Genomic DNA, 18,771 nt, shown 5'->3' with positions numbered 1-18,771 from the left:
ATGGAAATAGTAGTTTTGCTTGTCAGCTAATTTCTACCAATATTTAAGGACTCCGATGGAGTCAGTCTCTCATCAGGCATGTGCAGCGTCCATGAATCAGCTCACAGCTTTGAATACATCAACTCACAGTAAAATATTATAATTCTTTTTTATTTGACAATATCTGGCAAACACTAGACTTTATGCATAAACATTATTAGTTCAAGCACAGCACTAATCCTAAACTCAAATCTGTTGGCTTAGCCCATGGCGGGCTCTCACAGCAGACATCACATCTCCCTTCTGAAAGTAATTCATTGCATCCAATTATTTCAGCGCTTCTCCGTTCAAGAGCACTGTCCCAAACAGATCTTAAGAGGAAGCGCACGGCACATTGCATTTTACGCCCTTATTTATATTCTGTTTGATTTGTTTATGCCTTGGGAATTGATGCAGCTTGTCTGTCGGGGGTTGTTCAGCACAAATCATGAAACCGAGTCTCTCAGTGGCCAGGACAACTTCTTGACTTATTCTGGATTTCAGATATGATTTATTTATTTGCCATTTCTGTTGGCTGCAATCTGTCGCTTTGAATACATACCTATATATACATCAGTATAACAAGTTTGGAAACAATGGAAGTTAAATATATAATAATAAAAATGAGAAGCTTTTTTTAAAATTTATGACATGCTTGAACAAAAGAGCATTGTAGTCTATTTGCATGAATTATGTTATTGCACTGATGTCGATCAGGTGGTAACAGTTATGCAATGTGATATTTGGCCCAGTTTCACGTTATCTGCTCAAAATACTTGTGCAGAATGGGAACAGAGACAGCTTTTGTCACAGTGGTACAGCAGTCTAGACTGCATTTATTACCGTTTTGGCTATAGACTTACCCCCAAATACTGATCTGTTTCTTTTATTTTATGTTTTGATACAATGTGTACACAGTATACATAAATGTGGGCGAAACTGGCATGGCAAACCCCCTACTTGTTATAATTTAAACCCCTAAATGTTTCATATCAAGGTCTAAAAAACCCCCCAAAAACATGAACTGCTGGATGAGCTTTAGATAAGGTTTGGTTTGGGTGCTGTAACAAATGTTTCCACTCGGTGAAGTTCATTTCGTTTCCAATGCGTTCATTTTTGACTGCAAGGAGTACAAGTGTTCTAAGTGTCCAAAAACCTTTAGCAAGTTTTGTACCGATCCGATTAAGTAAAAAAAAAAATTTCAGTCAAAAATGGCTAAAGAGCACCAGAGTGTTAAATACTTTTGTTTGTTATGGCAATAAATCTAGGAAATTTAAATGTATTTTTTTATATTATATTAATGCAGGACACAGACAAAGAATATTTACAACTTTATTGGTGTCAATGATTCCGTGAAGAACATTTAGTGAAGACATTCCATTACACAAAAGTTTGTAATAAAGCTCTTCACACGAATAAAATATGATTCTTTTATGAAATGTTCTTTGCGGAGCCAGAATGGTTCTTCTATTGCATCACTATTGCATACTGACCCTCCACTTGTTCCAAATCTGTGAGAGTTTCTTTCTTCTGTTATTTTGAAGAATGTTGGTAATCAGTTGACAAGAGCCATTGACTTCCATAGTATTTTTTCCATACTACACTCTTAAAAATAAAGCTGCTTCACAGTGATGCCATAGAAGAACCTTTTTGTCTAAATGGTTCCATAAAGAACCTTTAACATCTGAAGAACCTTTCTGTTTCACAAAAGCTTCTTTGTGGTGGAAAAGGGTTCTTCAGATTATAAAAAGGTAAGAAAGAGATGGTTCTTTAAAGAACCTTTGACTGAATGGTTCTTTGTGGAACCAAAAATGGTTCTTCTATGGCATCGCTGTGAAGAACCTTTTGAAGCACCTTTATTTTTAAGAGTGTATGGAAGTCAATGGCTACCAGAAACAGTTTGGTTACCACCATTAAATGACAGAATGTTCATTTTGGCTGAACTATCCCTTTTAAGATTAATAATTACTGACCTATTTCAAACACAGTATCAATCTAAGACACAATGCATTATTTCTTCTGCTCCTCTTATTTTTCCTCCGCCTCTTCCCCAGGGAGCCCTTCAGTCTTCTGCCACAGACGTGGAGTAGTAATGCCAATCACACAGCCAGCGATCCTCTTCCCAGCATTCCCACTGCGTTTGCTCTCCTCATCTGACCCCATTCCCAGATCATCCTCCTTCTCATGAACCACCACTGCGCGTCCCAGAACGGACTGACCCCCGAACAGCTTGGCCTCCGGGAGCATCTGGAACCTCCTTATAACTCCTTGCTCAGAAACAAAGTTGCCCAGGTCTCCGGGATGACCGGGATGGTCAACCTCCCGCGGATTGTAATGAGGACCAGCAGTGACGCACCCTTGACTGAGGTCTCCATACTGATGGATGTGGATGGCGCGCACTTGCTGATCATCAATGCATTATTTCTTCTGCTCCTCTAATTTTTCCTCCGCCTCTTCCCCAGGGAGCCCTTCAGTCTTCTGCCACAGACGTGGAGTAGTAATGCCAATCACACAGCCAGCGATCCTCTTCCCAGCATTCCCACTGCGTTTGCTCTCCTCATCTGACCCCATTCCCAGATCATCCTCCTTCTCATGAACCACCACCGCGCGTCCCAGAACGGACTGACCCCCGAACAGCTTGGCCTCCGGGAGCATCTGGAACCTCCTTATAACTCCTTGCTCAGAAACAAAGTTGCCCAGGTCTCCGGGATGACCGGGATGGTCAACCTCCCGCGGATTGTAATGAGGACCAGCAGTGACGCACCCTTGACTGAGGTCTCCATACTGATGGATGTGGATGGCGCGCACTTGCTGATCATCGGCAGGCAAACCATGGAGGTTGATTTTCACTGCTAGCGTTCCATTGGGAAAGACCTGCTTGAAAAGCACCCGCCCAAAGATCTGTGGCTGGCTGGCTGTTAAATTAGGGACGGGTGTTACGTCACAAGTGGCGTAGATTGTGTTGTTGAACTCCACGACTTCTGGCTTAGGAGCTTCGACGATCTCAAGAACAGGACTGTCAGAGAGCTCTCCACTTTGTATATGCAGCGCCAGCAATATGAGAGGGAATTTTAGGATGATTTTCTCCATGTTGCTGTTCAAAGCCTAGAATGAAGAGTGGAATCAGTGAAATCATGCAATTTTAGCAATGTAGTATTTTTGATAGAGGTGCAATTCAAGGAAATAGTTCCAGTGAGTGCACACATCACAGTTCTCAGTTTTGTTCTTCTCTTCTTTGCATTAGGCACATTTCAAAGCTTTCTTCCAGGGAGCTTTGTGAGGGAACGTTGCATTAGCTTGAAATAGCACAGCCAGATTAGATTGCATTAAGGGCAAAATGGAACAAAAATGTGAAGAAAAAAATTGTTTTTTTGGAATTGCTGTGTACACTTGTGAACAACAGATGTTCTTTATATTGAATGTGCACTTGTAGTGTGCTTCAAATCTTGAAAGTATATTTAAAAAAAAAACATGTACTTGCAGATATAAAATTTACTATATAAATGTCCACTTAAGTGTACTTAAAGAGAGACACTTTCATGACTGTTTTTCTTAACACACTTAAATATACTTTTAAAAAGTGAGCCAATAATGTCAAATTAAAAAGTAGATTTTAAATTAGATCATGTTTTAATTATCTTTTGTGGTGCTTTAAAGAAGTACGGTTGACATACTAAAGCACATAACTGTAAAAGTGTTATTCAATATTACATTTAAAGTTAAAGATATTTTAAATGCACTGAATTGCAACTCCATCATTATAAATGTGTTATTACAAATGCATTTAAATACATGACATACAAGTTTCAAAGTAAAAGACATTAAAGTATATTTTAGTTTGCCATAAATTATTGTCAGTACATTCAGCAGTACTTTAACCATATTTCAAAAACAACAGAAGTAATTATAAAATTACATATAAAGTCCTACAAAAGCACTCTAAAATTCAGATAATTGCATTTAATATAAATGTAAACTATAATGCGTTTCATTCAGTTGCAATTGTTTTCATAACATGTACTATTTTTAAAAGTATTTGGAAGTCTACTTTTTAACGAGGGAAAGTTAAAAAGACAAAATATTCATGTTTTTGTTTAACACTCTATGATGTTTTATTTATAGATAAATCTTGACAGCTTTTCTTGCACATTCTGTCTAGTATTATTAGCTACGCAACCAAAAAAGAAGAAAAAATCATTCAATCAAAGGAAAGACCACTACAAAAAGCCACGTTGCTGATTAGTCAACATCAAGTCAATATTTGCACAAGCTATCAATGAAAAAAAAAATAATAATAAGAATAAAATAAAATTTGGAAAACAGTGAAGGCACATTACCATATCGAAATGTTGTCCTGAAACAGTGTGCAGACTGAATATTGCAGTCACAAGATTTTTGCAAAGATTAATCCGTGTGCTGGGGTGGAGAGAACGTGCACTTGTGATCAAACTTTGTATTATTGATTGGCTGCTCTTCTGAGAACTCATGTAGAGCTTACAAGTTAACCATGATAACACTCTTAGTTATGTTTGGTTACAGTTATTTTACAGTACAGACAGTCTCAAAGTTTTAATGCAAATGAGGCACATTAACCCTCATGTTGTGTTCCAGTCGTTTTGACCCAGAGAGGATTTTGTTTTTGCCAAAAACGCTAGTTAATATTATCACATTGGACTAAAACTTACTGATTTTGCTCACACAGTGAATATTAACATCATTTTTTTCTTTAGAATTTTTGTACTTTTCTGGGATATTTTCCCTCTACCTTGTTACACTTGTGGTGTTTGGAGTCAAAAATGACTGGCCTCCAAAAATACTTTCTTGTTATTACAATATATTGTATTCAATCTATTTATCAGCTTGTTTTCTTTCAATTGCACACACTGTAAAAGAAATCTGTTAAAAAAAGGGCACAATTTACTGTATTAATGCGAAGGAACTGTCTGTATTTATTATTTTGGAGGTGTTTTTATTGTTAAATTTTGTGTGTTAAAATTTTGTGTTAAATTTTCCATTTCATTGCATTGTGTTTTATCGTTAACAGAAATGTCCGTAAAATTAATGTCCAGGAAGAAAATTACCAGTACATTTTCCTTTTTTTTAACAGGTGCAGGTTTTGTATTTGTTTTGGAAATGATTGCTCGTAGGCCTCGTTAATCCGTTTTTTTTTTTTAAATAAAAAAACCCCCAAAAACACAAATGTTTGATTGTTTTTTTACTCAAAAACATAAGCTCAGATCAATGATGCCTACGACTAGTTGAGTCCAAAGAGAAATACAAAACCTGTGCAAATTGAAAGAAGTTGACAAAAAGATTGAATGCAGGATTTGGAAATATTATAGCATAATGAGAGATTTACAAGCAATTATTAAAAGGCTGGTCATTTTTGACCAGGAACACCAAATTAGGTCAAGGATTTCCAGCACAGCATTTGTTACATAAGAGTTACATTTGTTGTTAGTTGTGCTTCAATTGTTAGTTATCTTACAAAAAACTGATTTTACAACATGCTCTGTAAATGCAACTCCACTTTGAGCTCATGCCTAACCACACTTCATAAGGGACTGTCATAAGTGAATATCTCACAGTTGTTCTGTTTCAAGAAACCATTTCTGCAGACTCTGTCCTAAACCTGACAAGCCTATTTCACAAGCAACTGGCCTGTTATTTAATTGTCTGTGAAAGCAGAAATAAAAAAGGCCTGTATTTCAGATTTATACAGAGAGCAGTGCAAAGTCTTGTTAACGTTAACTTTGTTTTTCCCATCACCATCAATTCCCAGCCGCGAGCAATGATCCAGTTGCTATTATGTAGCTTGTTAGCCATGCCTAGGCTGTGTAATTACCTGTGTCGACGGCAATGATTGTCTTCTGCACTAACTGATTCATTGCAGTATATTATCATAGTCTGTCTGAGATGTACAAGAGCTCAGTATATTCTGAGACTTCATTCAGGATACTCTCAAGGGATGCCAGTACAGGTTTTGATGATTTCCCAATTATATATGGGGTAGAAATAAATGAACTGTTGACTAAACACATAATGTGGGAATAATACTGTATTGTGATTTCTGAAAATCTTCACATAAATAATATGCATAGTAAAAATTGGATATTTGCTGCAGGCAATAACATCAGATTTGTGATAATACGTAGTAGATCATTTATGTCTGAGACATCTTTTAGTGAAAATGATAGTTAATCCAGAAATAAACATTCAATTATTTACTCACCTGCATGTCACATTTTCTGTTTGTTTTCAGATCTGTTTGCCTGTTCTGTTCATGTCTGTCAGCTTTCTATTAGTTTAGTTCTCCTCGGTTCCCTGCTTGTTTGTTTCCAAGGTTACTGATTAATTTGAGTCCTCAGTTCAGGTGTGTCGTGTTTGGTTCTTCCTTTGTTCTACTTTGTATTTAAGCCCTCAGTTTTCCTTTCACTTTTGTCTTGCATTGATTCTGTTTCCGTTTGATCTGAGTTGGAGTGGTTGTATTTTCTCCTGCTTTATGTTTTGAGTTTTATTAAAAAGACTTATGAGGATCTCCTTGTTGTGTGCTTCATTGCAGCCCTCAACCCATGACAGCATATTGTTGTAAACTGGAAAAACGTTTTTCTGGAAAGCATAAATGTAGATAAAACCTGTATACTCCTGCATGCACATAATTGTATTGAATGTGCACTTGTAATTTAGGACGGGAAGAGCTAAATAAACTTATCACTTCATCCAAACCAACAATGTGTTTATTAGATCCAGTACCCAATAAATTACTGAAAGAGTTGTTACCTGTAGCAGAAGAACTGTTCTCAATATTATTAACTCATCATTATCTCTAGGTCACATCCCAAAACCCTTCAAGCTGGCAGTTATTAAGCCTCTTATTAAGAAACCACAACTAGATCCTAGTGAACTGGCAATTACAGACCCATTTCAAATCTCCCGTTTTATGACTAAATATGCTCCTTCCTGCAAAAAAAATTATATCTATGAATAATTTCCGTCAGGTTTCAGGCCCCATCATAGCACAGAAACTGCACTTGTTAAAATTACAAATGACTTGCTTCTTGCGTCAGACCAAGGCTGCATCTCATTGCTAGTTTTACTTGATCTTGGTGCTGCGTTTGACACTATAGATCATGACATACTCATAGATCGATTACAAAACTATACAGGTATTCAAGAGCGGGCTTTAAGATGGATTAGATCCTACTTGCCAGATCATTATCACTTTGTTTATTTAAACATTAATCTCAATTAATGCCAGTAAAGTATGGAGTGCCGCAAGGATCTGTCTTAGGCCCTCTGCTATTTTCAATATACAATGTTGCACATTGGTAATATTATTTGAAAATATGGGATTAGTTTCCACTGTTATGCCGATGATACTCAACTATACTGTATATTTCAACAAGACCAGATGAAACTTCTAAAGTATCTAAGCTAACAAAGTCTGTTAAAAATGTAAAAGATTGGATGACCAATAATTTTCTACTAAATTCGGATAAGACAGAGATATTGCTTATTGGACAAAAATAAATAAATAAATAAACAAAAATAAAAAAACCGGTACATGGAATCTCTTAGATTACAATTTGCATCTAGACAGATTTACTGTTACTTCCTCTACAGTCAAAAAATGTGTGTGTTATATTAGACAGCAACTTCAGGTTTCTGAAAATCAGATTTGCCATGTTACAAAAACAACATTCTTCCATCTTAGAAACAAATTTCCTCTATTGAGGACAATAAAGAAATGAAATGATCTTAGAAACATTGCCAAGTTACGGAACATGCTACCTGTTTCTGATGCAGAAAAGCTAGTTCATGCATTCATGACCTCTAGACTGGACTATTATAATGCACTGCTAGCTGGTTTTCCTGCATCTTCAATAAACAAGCTACAGGTCGTCCAAAATGCAGCGGCTAGAGTCCTTACCAGGTCAAGAAAATATTATCTTATTACCCCAATTTTAGTCTCTACACTGACTAACTATTAAGTTCCATATCAGTTACAAAATATTACTATACTTAAGAGGCCCTAAATGGGTTAGCTCCTAGTCTTCTACCACGCTACAATCCATCACGCTCCCTAAGGTCGCAAAACTCTGGACTTTTGGTCGTACCTAGGATAGCGAAGTCCACTAAAGCTAGAGTTAGAGCTTTTTCACATTTGGCTCCTCTAACTGTTAACTGCTGTTAACTCTGGGACAGCCTTCCTGATAACGTTCAGGGTTCAGACACACTCTCTCTGTTTAAATCTAGATTAAAGACACATCTCTTTAACAAAGCATTCACATAATGTATCTCATAACCTTATATATATCTCATAATGCTTGGGTTGAACACATAAGTTTGCTTGGTTGGAACAGCAGCTACACTAATTATGTCTCTATTTGTTTCTCTGTTTCTGCTGGGATTGGCATCCCGTGGTAAGCTTCATTCTGGATCCAGAACACCTGAGACAAGATGATGCAAACCCCTCAGAGGACCTCAGATGATGCCAACCCTGAAACAACACACAGAACTACCACATTTTGCTGTAAGTTTAATTGCATCATATAATAATTGCTGCTATAGTGTTCACCATCTGTGTTTCAATACATGTCATTAACTAACTGCATGATTTGTACTGCATATTTCTGCCATATAGACATCACCTTGACAGTCACCGCTAATAAGCTACTGCTAAATATAATGTAGAAAGTTAAATTTTCTGTGAAGTTGCTTTGCAACGATTAGTATCATGAAAAGCGCTATACAAATAAACGTGAATTTACTAGAATTCTTAAAAGTATTTTTAAACTGGCCACTTAAGTGTACTTAAAAAGAGACACTTTCATGTTTTTTTCCTTTACAAATATATAAAATAAGATTAAAAGAAATATACATTTGAAATATTAATTTTTTTGTCACGCTTTAAAGATTTTGATGTGCTTACTAACATACTAAAGCACATGCAAATATATATTGATTACAATTTTAACTCTAGTCTAGTGTGTTATTCAGTATCACATTTAAGGTAAATATATTTTAAATGCACTTTTTATGAAAATAAAACAACTGGCTGTTCCTTTTAACTACAGTTAATTACTTAAAATAAAAAAATCCAGCAGTTATGGCTTGCAAAGATCTGGAAGAGTTAAAACTGTATATGTATTTGACTCTTTCAATAAGAAAGCTGTAAAAACTGTGAATCTTTTTAAAAGGTACATTATTTTCTTGCTCCCTGGCATGTAGTATATTAATGTCATTCTGTGTTTCATATATTATAATAAAAAAATTAAATAAAAAAAAAATGGCTTGCAAAGAAAATCCAAGGACACAAACTCTGCAGCGCCCCTTGCGGCGAATACCGGAACTACTGAGCGGTCGGCTTTATTTGGCGCTAGATATAATATCCTCCGATACTGTATGCAGACAACCCACAACGTGCATTATTTAGTATGCATCTCTTGCATCCAAAGCCAAAATATACTGCAATGAATAATATGCATAATCAGAGGTGTCTGCTCTAGTGTTGCTCTTGAAATAATAGTGATGAGGTAAGTACTTCCGGTCGCCATCTTGTCTTTTAGCCGTGAGAGAGAGAGCAGCGGCTGCGCTGGAGAAACCGATCAAACTCTTTTCTCTTATTAATATTTCTATTACGAGATGTCAAAACGGCATCGGTTGGATTTAGGCGATGATTATTCGTCGAGCAAGAAGAGGTCTTCTGACAGGTACGTTGAGCTGGAGGAATGTTTTAGCAGTGAGCGGCTAGGTTGTGCTAGCATGTTCACACTCTGTGCTGGTGTGGGTTTAATGCTGCACAGATAGTGACATCGTTGCTAACACATATTGTATATCAAACGCACGCTTGCTTTCCGAAGAGGTTATTGTTGGTCGTTGTTTGTACAGAAGCGTGTGAGTCTTTGTGACTGATGCCGCTAGCACGTGCGCTGCTGCTGCGGCTGTTTGACGTACAACTGACACTATTTACATTTCTCGTGTGTGTGTGTGTGTGTGTGTGTGTGTGTGTGTGTGTGTGTGTGTGTGTGTGTGTGTAAAGAAGCAGACATGAAGCATAGTCAGGCCGCTGAATGAGCAGCGGATGATGTTGAGAGTAAATATGTGTTGGATTGTGGCACAACTAGGCTCTGAAACAGTCCTCAAAAAAACTAACTATAAAAGAGTAAAGTGTTTGGGGATGTGAGCGTGTAATTCCTGCGATCTTATGTTAATGAGGCTGGTTTTTGCCTGCTAAAGCGCGGCCTGCTTTGTTTATCTTTGGTTTTCAGTGACATTGTATTATTTTTTTAATATATTTGTTTTTTATTAATTGCTCAGTTTGGGTTTAATGTAGTTATATGTGTAGTAGTTCTGAATTCTAAATGAGTCGTTCTGTTATGCCGGATCTTTAAAACGATTCGGTTGAATCGGTTCTCGGTAGTGTTCTAAACGATTCGTTAACCTGAGTGAATCGGTTCGGTCGTCAACTTGTTTAACTGATGGATGGATGATAAGAGTTAAAGGGATAGTTCACCCAGAAATGAAAATGTGATGTTTATCTGCTTACCCCTGCAGGGCATCCAAGATGTAGGTGACTTTGTTTCTTCAGTAGAACACATTTGATGATTTTTAACTCCAGCCGTTGCAGTCTGTCAGTCGTATAATGCATGGCAATGGTAACAAAATCTATGAGAGTAAAAAAAACATGCACAGACAAATCCAAATTAAACCCTGCGGCTCGTGACGACACATTGATGTCCTAAGACACGAAACGATCGGTTTGTGTGAGAAACTGAACAGTATTTATATCATTTTTTACTTCTAAATCACCACTATGTCCAACTTCCTTGGGCGCGCGCACGGCATCCGGTGCGTGAGGTGTGTACGCTCTGAAACACTCTGAAGTTTAATTATTAAAGGGGGCATCGGATGCCCATTTTCCACAAGTTGATATGATTCTTTAGTGTCTTAATGAAAAGTCTGTAACATACTTCGGTTAAAATTTCTCAGTGGTAGTGTAAAACAACACTCTTTTTACCCTGTCAAAAACAGCTCTTTTCACAGTGAGCCATTTCGGTGCATGTCCCTTTAAATGCTAATGAGCTCTGCTGACCCCGCCCCCTCTTGCGTGGGGTGACAAGCTTCTCCGAGGCTGTAAACTTTAGCCGCCTGCATTCATCGTGAATCTTGCTAATTAGCCCATTATTAGGAAAGGGGATTTGCAAAGATTCATAAAAAAAATGAATCATGATACATCTGCTCCGGCGGTGAAATAATGGCGGACTGATGACAGCTCACTCAGGGCGGGTCTGTGATAAAACCAAAGACTGCTGTCACTGTCATGAGAAAGGGTTTGGATTTATCGAGATACATAAAAAAAAAAATCACTGGGTGGATTCTTATCATTAAAGGTGCAATAGGTGATTGTCTTCAGAAACATTTTTTGTTATGCTGTTTGAAAGTCTCTTCACATCCCGATAGCAATTAAGTTAAGTGGTCTAAATGTATTTGTCTGTATTTATATATTCTGTGGAAGGCGTAGGATCAAGAAATGTATGTCCAATCAAAACGCTCTGTCCGAGCGTTTTAATATGCTTTCCTACCTGCCTGTCAACATATGTATTAGCATACCTATGCGCACCCTTTTCGCGCAGACGGGATACGTCATCAGCGCGTTCACACACACTGTGCAGACAGAGCGAGGATGGCAGGCAAACATCAACAACCCGATCTTTCTTCCTGGTATTGTAGTACTTTTAAAGATTTCTCACCGGTGAATGACACACGATGTAGCCCAGCGGTTGATCTAGTCCTCGCGCCAGCTCGTTAGAAGTGAGCTACGTGCATGAACTGTGTTCCGATCGATATGATCCCTACACAGTGTTCATTGCTCCCTCCTCACTGAGCAGGGGAAATCCGTTGAAGATTACTTCACTTCAGAACATGGGCTGGAATTGGGAACCTGATGTAGCCTATTGTAGTAATGTTGTCTCTGGTCTGTGAGTGTAAATGCGTTCAGGGGGCGTGGCTTTGGACGGCGATTGCAGGGAGGGTGGGACGTTCGCTTTCAGTGCTATCAGGCTAAAGTTAGCATTTTCCAAGATCTCCTATTGCACCTTTAAAAGGGTGGTTGTGTACACACACTGCCAACACACATTTCAGTTCAAACAACATGTAAAAGTGAATTTTGCATCCGATGACCCCTTTAATAAGATGTTATGTAAGAGTTAGCTAACAGAGTCACGCAATTGCTTGCATAAACACATAGTTTGAATATCAAATTCTCATGAATGCTTTCAGTTTGAACATTAACTTTTTGCCAGGAAACTAAATCCTTGTGTTGTTAATGATGTCTTCCCATCAGTAAGGACCGTGACCGAGATCGGGACGACCGGTCGAAGGATCGGGACCGTGATCGTGACAGAGACCGTGATCGAGACCGGGATCGAGACAGCAAGGTGTCCAGTGCGCCCCTCAGCTCCGGCGTGCCCGGCGGCGGGATGCTCACGCTCAAGCAGACGGCCATGCAACAGCAGATCAACCCCTTCACCAACCTGCCTCACACGCCGCGCTTCTTTGAGATCCGCAAGAAGAGGCTGCAGCTGCCCGTCTGGGAGTACAAAGAACGCTTCAATGACATCCTCAACCGGCATCAAAGCTTTGTGCTCGTTGGAGAGACAGGCTCTGGAAAGACCACACAGGTTAGTCCAAACAAGGGTTTCCTTATGCTTTACAACTTTTCACAGAAGACCTTGCTTTGGCCCCTGTAGCCAAAAGCTCCTTGCATTCAGAGATCTTTCAGCAAAGGCTATTAAAGGTATTAATTAGGGTGTTTCAGATTGTTCTTCATTATAACAAAACAGTAAGTACCTTTGGTTAAAGCATGAGAGTTGCGGTATGGCTTTGTGCAGTTATCAAATGGAAGAGTCTCTGATTCAATCATTTTTCTCCAAGTTAAGTTTCGTGACTGTGAGCGCTGTGAGTTTGGGTCACTTATAGCATGCTTTTAAAAAATGTCACGTGCACCAACCATCTTCCCCAAATTTGTAATGATTCATTTGTAAATCTGTTCTCAATAATAGGAGCTTTAAAGTCTCCCTGCAGTTTTCCGCCAAAACAAAGCTCTGTAGTTTGAACGTTTTTAAAACAAAGAAATTAAAATGATTAGTTTTGTAATCTTACTGTTGTTCTCTAAAATATTATTATTATTTCTATTATGTCGTTTTATTGTTTTTTCCATTATTATTATTATTAATACATTTTATTTTTAATCTCATGATAGTAATATTTCTTTGATTACATTTTCAAATAAAACAATTTTTTGAAAAATAAATGACAACAACAGCAATGATAAAATAATATATTAAATTAATATAAAAATAGTTATTTAAGTATTTTATTAAATTATTAAAATCAATAAAGAAATCTATTACTATTGTACTGTAAAATAAAAACCATTTAATTTTAAAGTTTTATTTATAAATTTTTTTACAGTGAAATTCTTTTAAATTTAATTTTAATAATAAAGTATTGAGAATAATAACGGTAATTGTTGTCGTCATTATTATTGTTGTTCCTATTATTATTATTATTATTATTATTGTTTCATAGTCATATTGAATGGGTGGATAAATGGGTTTTTCTTCTTTTTGGTCTTTAGCTTATCACTGTCTGAATTATTATGTCTGAATATTAATCCTTTGCATATCAAATATTTCCCTGCTCTCCTTTCTTGTATTTTAAATTATGCTGCCTGCTAACAGGCTCAGGCAACCAAAGCTGGTGTGCCCTTTTTCACAACCTTCCCGAGAGGCATTCTGACGAATTTGTGACTGGCACCATGTTAACAAATGTACTTATTCATTTGTTCAAGGATAGACCAGAGAAACACAGTAAAGCGCATTAATGAATTGGTCATCTTTCTCAGATCCCTCAGTGGTGTGTGGACATGGTGAGGGCCCTTCCCGGCCCCAAGCGCGGCGTGGCTTGTACACAGCCACGTAGGGTGGCAGCCATGAGTGTGGCTCAGAGAGTGGCTGATGAAATGGACATCATGCTGGGCCAGGAGGTCGGATACTCCATCAGATTTGAGGATTGTAGCTCTGCAAAGACCATACTGAAGTAAGTTATAAGCCGGGTTTCCATCCAAAGTTGCGAATTTAACTTCTGCGCAAAACTGGAATATTGCATGAAACATCTGCGAGTCAAAGAGAACAAAATTGTCACTTCCTGATAAACTGGCACTATAAATCACTAAGAAAAGTAGGAGAATTATAATAATTTTCATATATATTAAATTACTTGCGCCTCAGAGCGCGCAGACGAAACCCCATGAATGCGGTCATTGCTTTCGGAGGTGGATGCTGCTGTTTGGGAACGTAGTCGTGTAAGACATTTCTGCGAGGCTATTATACAGAAATACTTTGATGACAGACTTTGCTCGGGCATTTCTGAATGACCATAACAACATTTCAGATGCTGTGAATGAGATCGGTCCGCTGGTTAGTCAGGTTTTGCCGTCCCATAGCGCGAAGTCACATTACTTTTTTTGATGCGCTTGTAGGAATTTTATTCGCAAAATGCATTTCCATCTCCGATTATTCGCATCAACCCTTTTTCGCACAAGTCAAAAACCACCTCAAGCGAGCGTAAAAACTTTTTTGCGAATTAAGGGATTTTTATTTGAAATTTGGTGTTTCCATCACTCGTTTCTAATGCGATACTTCAAAATGCACATTAAAATAGGGTGATGGAAACAGCTATAGTTCTGGTAGAAAACAAAGATTTAGACATAAGCAATGTGTATGTGGTTTTTCAAGAGGAGTCGTAGTGTAGATACTTTTGGACAAATGACATTTGGTCTTTTTTGGCGACACCTGAGATAAAGATGAGTGAATAAACGTGTCTTGTGTTTACAGATATATGACAGACGGTATGTTGCTCCGCGAGGCTATGAACGACCCGCTGCTGGAGCGATACGGTGTCATTATTCTCGATGAGGCTCACGAGCGCACCTTAGCCACAGATATTTTGATGGGCGTCCTCAAAGAAGTGGTCCGGCAGAGATCCGACCTTAAGGTATGTCATGCTGATCGTATTCTTGCACCACCTTGTGGTTGTTTTTTATTCTTATAAACTGGAGGACATGAGGGGAAGAATATTTAGGTCTGCATGGAATGGAAATTCACCTTATTTTCTAAATGTATCTTAATGATCTTATTCCAAACAATTCATCCATGCATTTCAAATACATTCATTTATTTATTTGATTTTTTACAGTCTTCAGTTACTTCAGTTTCATCACAACTTTAGAGAGAAGGTTAGGCACTTTATAGTACAGTCATGTTTTATATGTACGTACAATGTACTTACTATATTAATTGCAGTAACTGAAAAATAACTAGGTACTAATCTTTAACTTACACCTAAACCTAACCTAAACCCATGTCGTAACCTTACATTAGTCCGTACTTTCTTTGGTAAGTACACTGTAAGTCAACCCACAATTCTTAAATTCAGTTGAATTGAACTAATTGAAAAATCGTGTAGCATTAGCATTGCTTGCATTTTAGGGAACTAAAGTGTAAGGTATATCTGATCAGTTGAAAACATTCGCCTTTTAAAAGTGGTAGAATTGTTTATAGCAGGGTTAATTTGCCCTCCCACAAATTAAGGTCTTAAAAAGATCTCAAGTGGGAGCAGAAACTCTTAAAGTTTTTGCATCAAATGTTGCGTACACTGCGCAAAAAAAAAAAAAAGAATATCTCCCTCAGATTTGGTCTAGCTTTCCAGTATAAATATATAAACAGCCTTAAATCAAGATACATTTATTTGAGTCAAAATTATGATTGTTTTCTGAGAAACTGATAAATTAAATGAATTTATGCTTAAAATGAGCACAGGTGTCCCTCAATAGGGTTTGAAAACTTGTTTCCCTTTGAATGAAGTTGATTTTTCTGAGCTCATTGGCAGATATTTGGTCTTGCTAATCTTAAACACTTAATTTTGATCAATTTCTCAGAAAACAAGACATCTTGTGTAATTTTGCTTCTCAAGTACATGTACCTTGATTTCAGATTTAGATATGTTTCTTTTTAATTGGTCTATAAAATGTCTTGAAAAATTCTTAAATTTACCTTCGTAAAGCCTGCTGAAACTCTCATAGATGTGTTCCCGGATGTCCAGGTTTAATTTCATAAACAGCTTTTTTTTTTTTAACCACTAGTTGTGGAAGCGAATTAACTACGAAATGATTTGGATTTTGATGGTGTTCTGAATAAATTTAATTTAAGCATTTAGCAGACGCTTTTATCCAAAGCGAATTACAGTGCATTCAGGCTATACATTTTTTTTACCAGTATGTGTGTTCCCTGGGAATTTAACCCACGACCTTTTGCGCTGCTAACGCAATGCTCTACCACTGAGCCACAGGAACACTTCCTATAAATAATGAATATAGGTGAAATTTTCCAAAAACTGAATATTTTGGAAGGTGGTGAATATTGTGTGCATATACATATATTTGATTAATACACTTACGTATACATATTAGCAATCATCCCTTTGCTGTTGGAATGAACAACTGTTTATGTAACAAAAAAGAGAGAAATGCTAACTAGTGAGTAGTTCAGTTTTGAAGCCAAATCATGCTGAGCCAGGAGAAATTGTTCTCTTAACAAATGCAAATAATTTTGCGAGTGTGTGGACTTTCACCGATGAAGCCGCTCACACACCTGACAGCTGCGTGTTCGTTTGTTTGAAGACAAACGTTAGAAATGCACAGCAAGTCGCTTTAGTGGAGGTAAAGCGGCTGCTGCTGGGTCAGCCCATTTGAAAGCCATCAGCCCAAGGAGAGCAGAAGCGCAGTGAGTTTTATGGCTGAAATGCGCTGGAGCGATTCTCATAAAGCAGATGGGAAATGACTACTTGTTGTCAGGAACAAATCAAAGGTTATACATGTGTTCAGAGACTGTTAAATAAGGTCTAGGTGACTCCAAGTGATCCCTCAGCCCCAGCGTCCCCATGCAGCTTTAAAGTTTAATATGCTTTAAGAGCAATTATAACGCGTCATGATGTGGAAAGGTGCCGGGTGGACCTCAGAATGGCTCTGTGCTTTTTTCTTTCATTACAATCATAATGTCCCCAGAGAGAGTGAGACGTGCTCGCTGTCGACGTGGGCAAAGCACAGCGGCTTTTACCAAATGCTGTGTGAAATGGTGTCTGTTCAAAAGCCAACACAGTCTATTTATTTCTCCCCAGGTCATTGTAATGAGTGCCACTCTGGATGCTGGAAAGTTCCAGGTTTATTTCGACAACTGCCCCTTGCTGACCATTCCCGGCCGGACGCATCCCGTGGAGATCTTCTACACGCCCGAGCCGGAGAGGGACTACCTGGAAGCGGCCATTCGCACGGTCATCCAGATCCACATGTGTGAGGAAGATGAGGGAGATGTGCTGCTCTTCCTCACCGGACAGGAGGTAACGCCGCTGATGTCCTCCCTGAATAGGGTTCATGCAGAGAGTGATTGATTTTAACTAGGGCTGTTAACGTGTTAACGCATGCGATTAATTTTACAGTCCTTAACATATGCAAATAATTTAATGCAATTAATGCAAAATTACTGAAGCACAATTTCTATTCTAACCCTTGAACCCAATGTTGCTTCTCTGGTTGCGATCAGATTCGGGAAAGTTTTCAGTCCAATGATCCAGTAAGCGAATGCATTCAAACAATCAGTCCAAAACAGCGCTAATATAAAGGAAACCAGGCTGATTACATCAGAGATTGCAGCGAGAACAGAGACTCGCATTGCGTTTTCAGTGAATTATTCATTCCAGTGTGTTTGGCTTTTAAACATGAGCTCTGTCATATTCTGTGATTGTCTCTGATGAGCGCGAGCCCTCACACATCGCGCTTGTGTGAAGCACAGACTGAACGGATTGTCAACACATCCCACCGCTATACAGCCATATGAGACGCAAACTACGTTTTCTCAACTGGATAACCAGTCTCACTAGTAAAGTTTTGATAGATGAAGACTGCAGTCAAGGTAAAGACGATTGCGGTGGTGTACAGGAGTCGTACAGTAAGCACGCGCGAGTCCGTTATATTAATGCTCTTGACGCACGGATCGCACATTGTATTTATGCACAGACACAGACATTGTTTCCACACACATTGCAGATAATGTTTTGATTTGTCATGTGTATGTTGCTGTGTTTAGTTATTCTGAATGGATCCGTGTGTACTGTAGTAGATATATGCAGTCAGTAGGCGGTTGGTTTATGGGTTTTTGAGATCTCCATGTGGTCCTGTTCGGTATGGCAACTTGACTTCTCTAAAATGTAAAAAAGCTCTTTGCTGTTGCACAGTACACACAGGCTACTATACAATTCAGATTTTCTTTTCTTATGTGCTTATATGGGCTCCTTACATCATTTGGTTCTTTGGTGTCCTTTTGGAGTCCTTTTTTGGAAAGACATCTAAATTTATCTTGAAAAAAGCTTGCAGGAAATACAGATTTTTGAGAATCGCCCTTCGATCTTTTGGTTTACTTTGCTGGATGATGACAAAATAAACATTTTAAACAAGATAAATGGTCTATGCTTAATTTCATGAAGTGTGCGATTAATCACAGAAAAAGGGTGTGATTTAATTAGATAAAAAATTGTAATCCATTGACAGCCCTAATATATATATTTATATATATGTGTGTGTGTATATATATATATATATATATATATATATATATATATATATATATATATATA

The 18,771-nt window shown here is 37.9% G+C and overlaps 2 protein-coding genes across 5 annotated transcripts in view; one reads left to right on the top strand and one right to left on the bottom strand.

The window, feature by feature from the left end:
- Positions 1-1,960: 1,960 nt before the first annotated feature.
- Positions 1,961-6,271, bottom strand: LOC107601165 (extracellular superoxide dismutase [Cu-Zn]-like). Of its 4 annotated transcripts, none has more exons than XM_016293230.1 (3): positions 6,251-6,271; positions 2,812-3,123; positions 1,961-2,403 (listed from the first exon to the last, which is right to left on the bottom strand). In XM_016293230.1, exons 1-3 carry the CDS (start codon positions 6,254-6,256, stop codon positions 2,047-2,049), a joined length of 675 nt encoding a protein of 224 aa, XP_016148716.1. In that variant the 5' UTR covers positions 6,257-6,271; the 3' UTR covers positions 1,961-2,046. The 4 variants fall into 4 exon arrangements, with proteins under 4 accessions (XP_016148716.1, XP_016148715.1, XP_016148713.1 ...); XM_016293229.1 differs by having other exon boundaries at positions 1,970-2,418; positions 2,827-3,123; XM_016293227.1 differs by having other exon boundaries at positions 1,994-2,054; positions 2,450-3,123.
- A 3,299-nt stretch (positions 6,272-9,570) lies between these two features.
- LOC107601140 (pre-mRNA-splicing factor ATP-dependent RNA helicase DHX15-like) overlaps positions 9,571-18,771 on the top strand; it is a 34,300-nt gene continuing 25,099 nt past the window's right edge. The window contains exons 1-5 of the mRNA XM_016293196.1: positions 9,571-9,731; positions 12,365-12,701; positions 13,928-14,121; positions 14,919-15,078; positions 17,260-17,478. Of these exons, the coding sequence (XP_016148682.1) occupies positions 9,664-9,731; positions 12,365-12,701; positions 13,928-14,121; positions 14,919-15,078; positions 17,260-17,478 (978 nt within the window). The 5' untranslated portion in view covers positions 9,571-9,663. The remainder of the gene's footprint in view (positions 9,732-12,364; positions 12,702-13,927; positions 14,122-14,918; positions 15,079-17,259; positions 17,479-18,771) is intronic.

Source organism: Sinocyclocheilus grahami, unplaced genomic scaffold, assembly GCF_001515645.1.
Source record: "Sinocyclocheilus grahami isolate Dianchi unplaced genomic scaffold, SAMN03320097.WGS_v1.1 scaffold300.1, whole genome shotgun sequence".
Classification (NCBI taxonomy): Eukaryota; Metazoa; Chordata; class Actinopteri; order Cypriniformes; family Cyprinidae; genus Sinocyclocheilus; species Sinocyclocheilus grahami.
The sequence above is the reverse complement of the archived record's forward strand: the minus strand, read 5'-3'. Positions and strand labels throughout refer to the sequence as shown.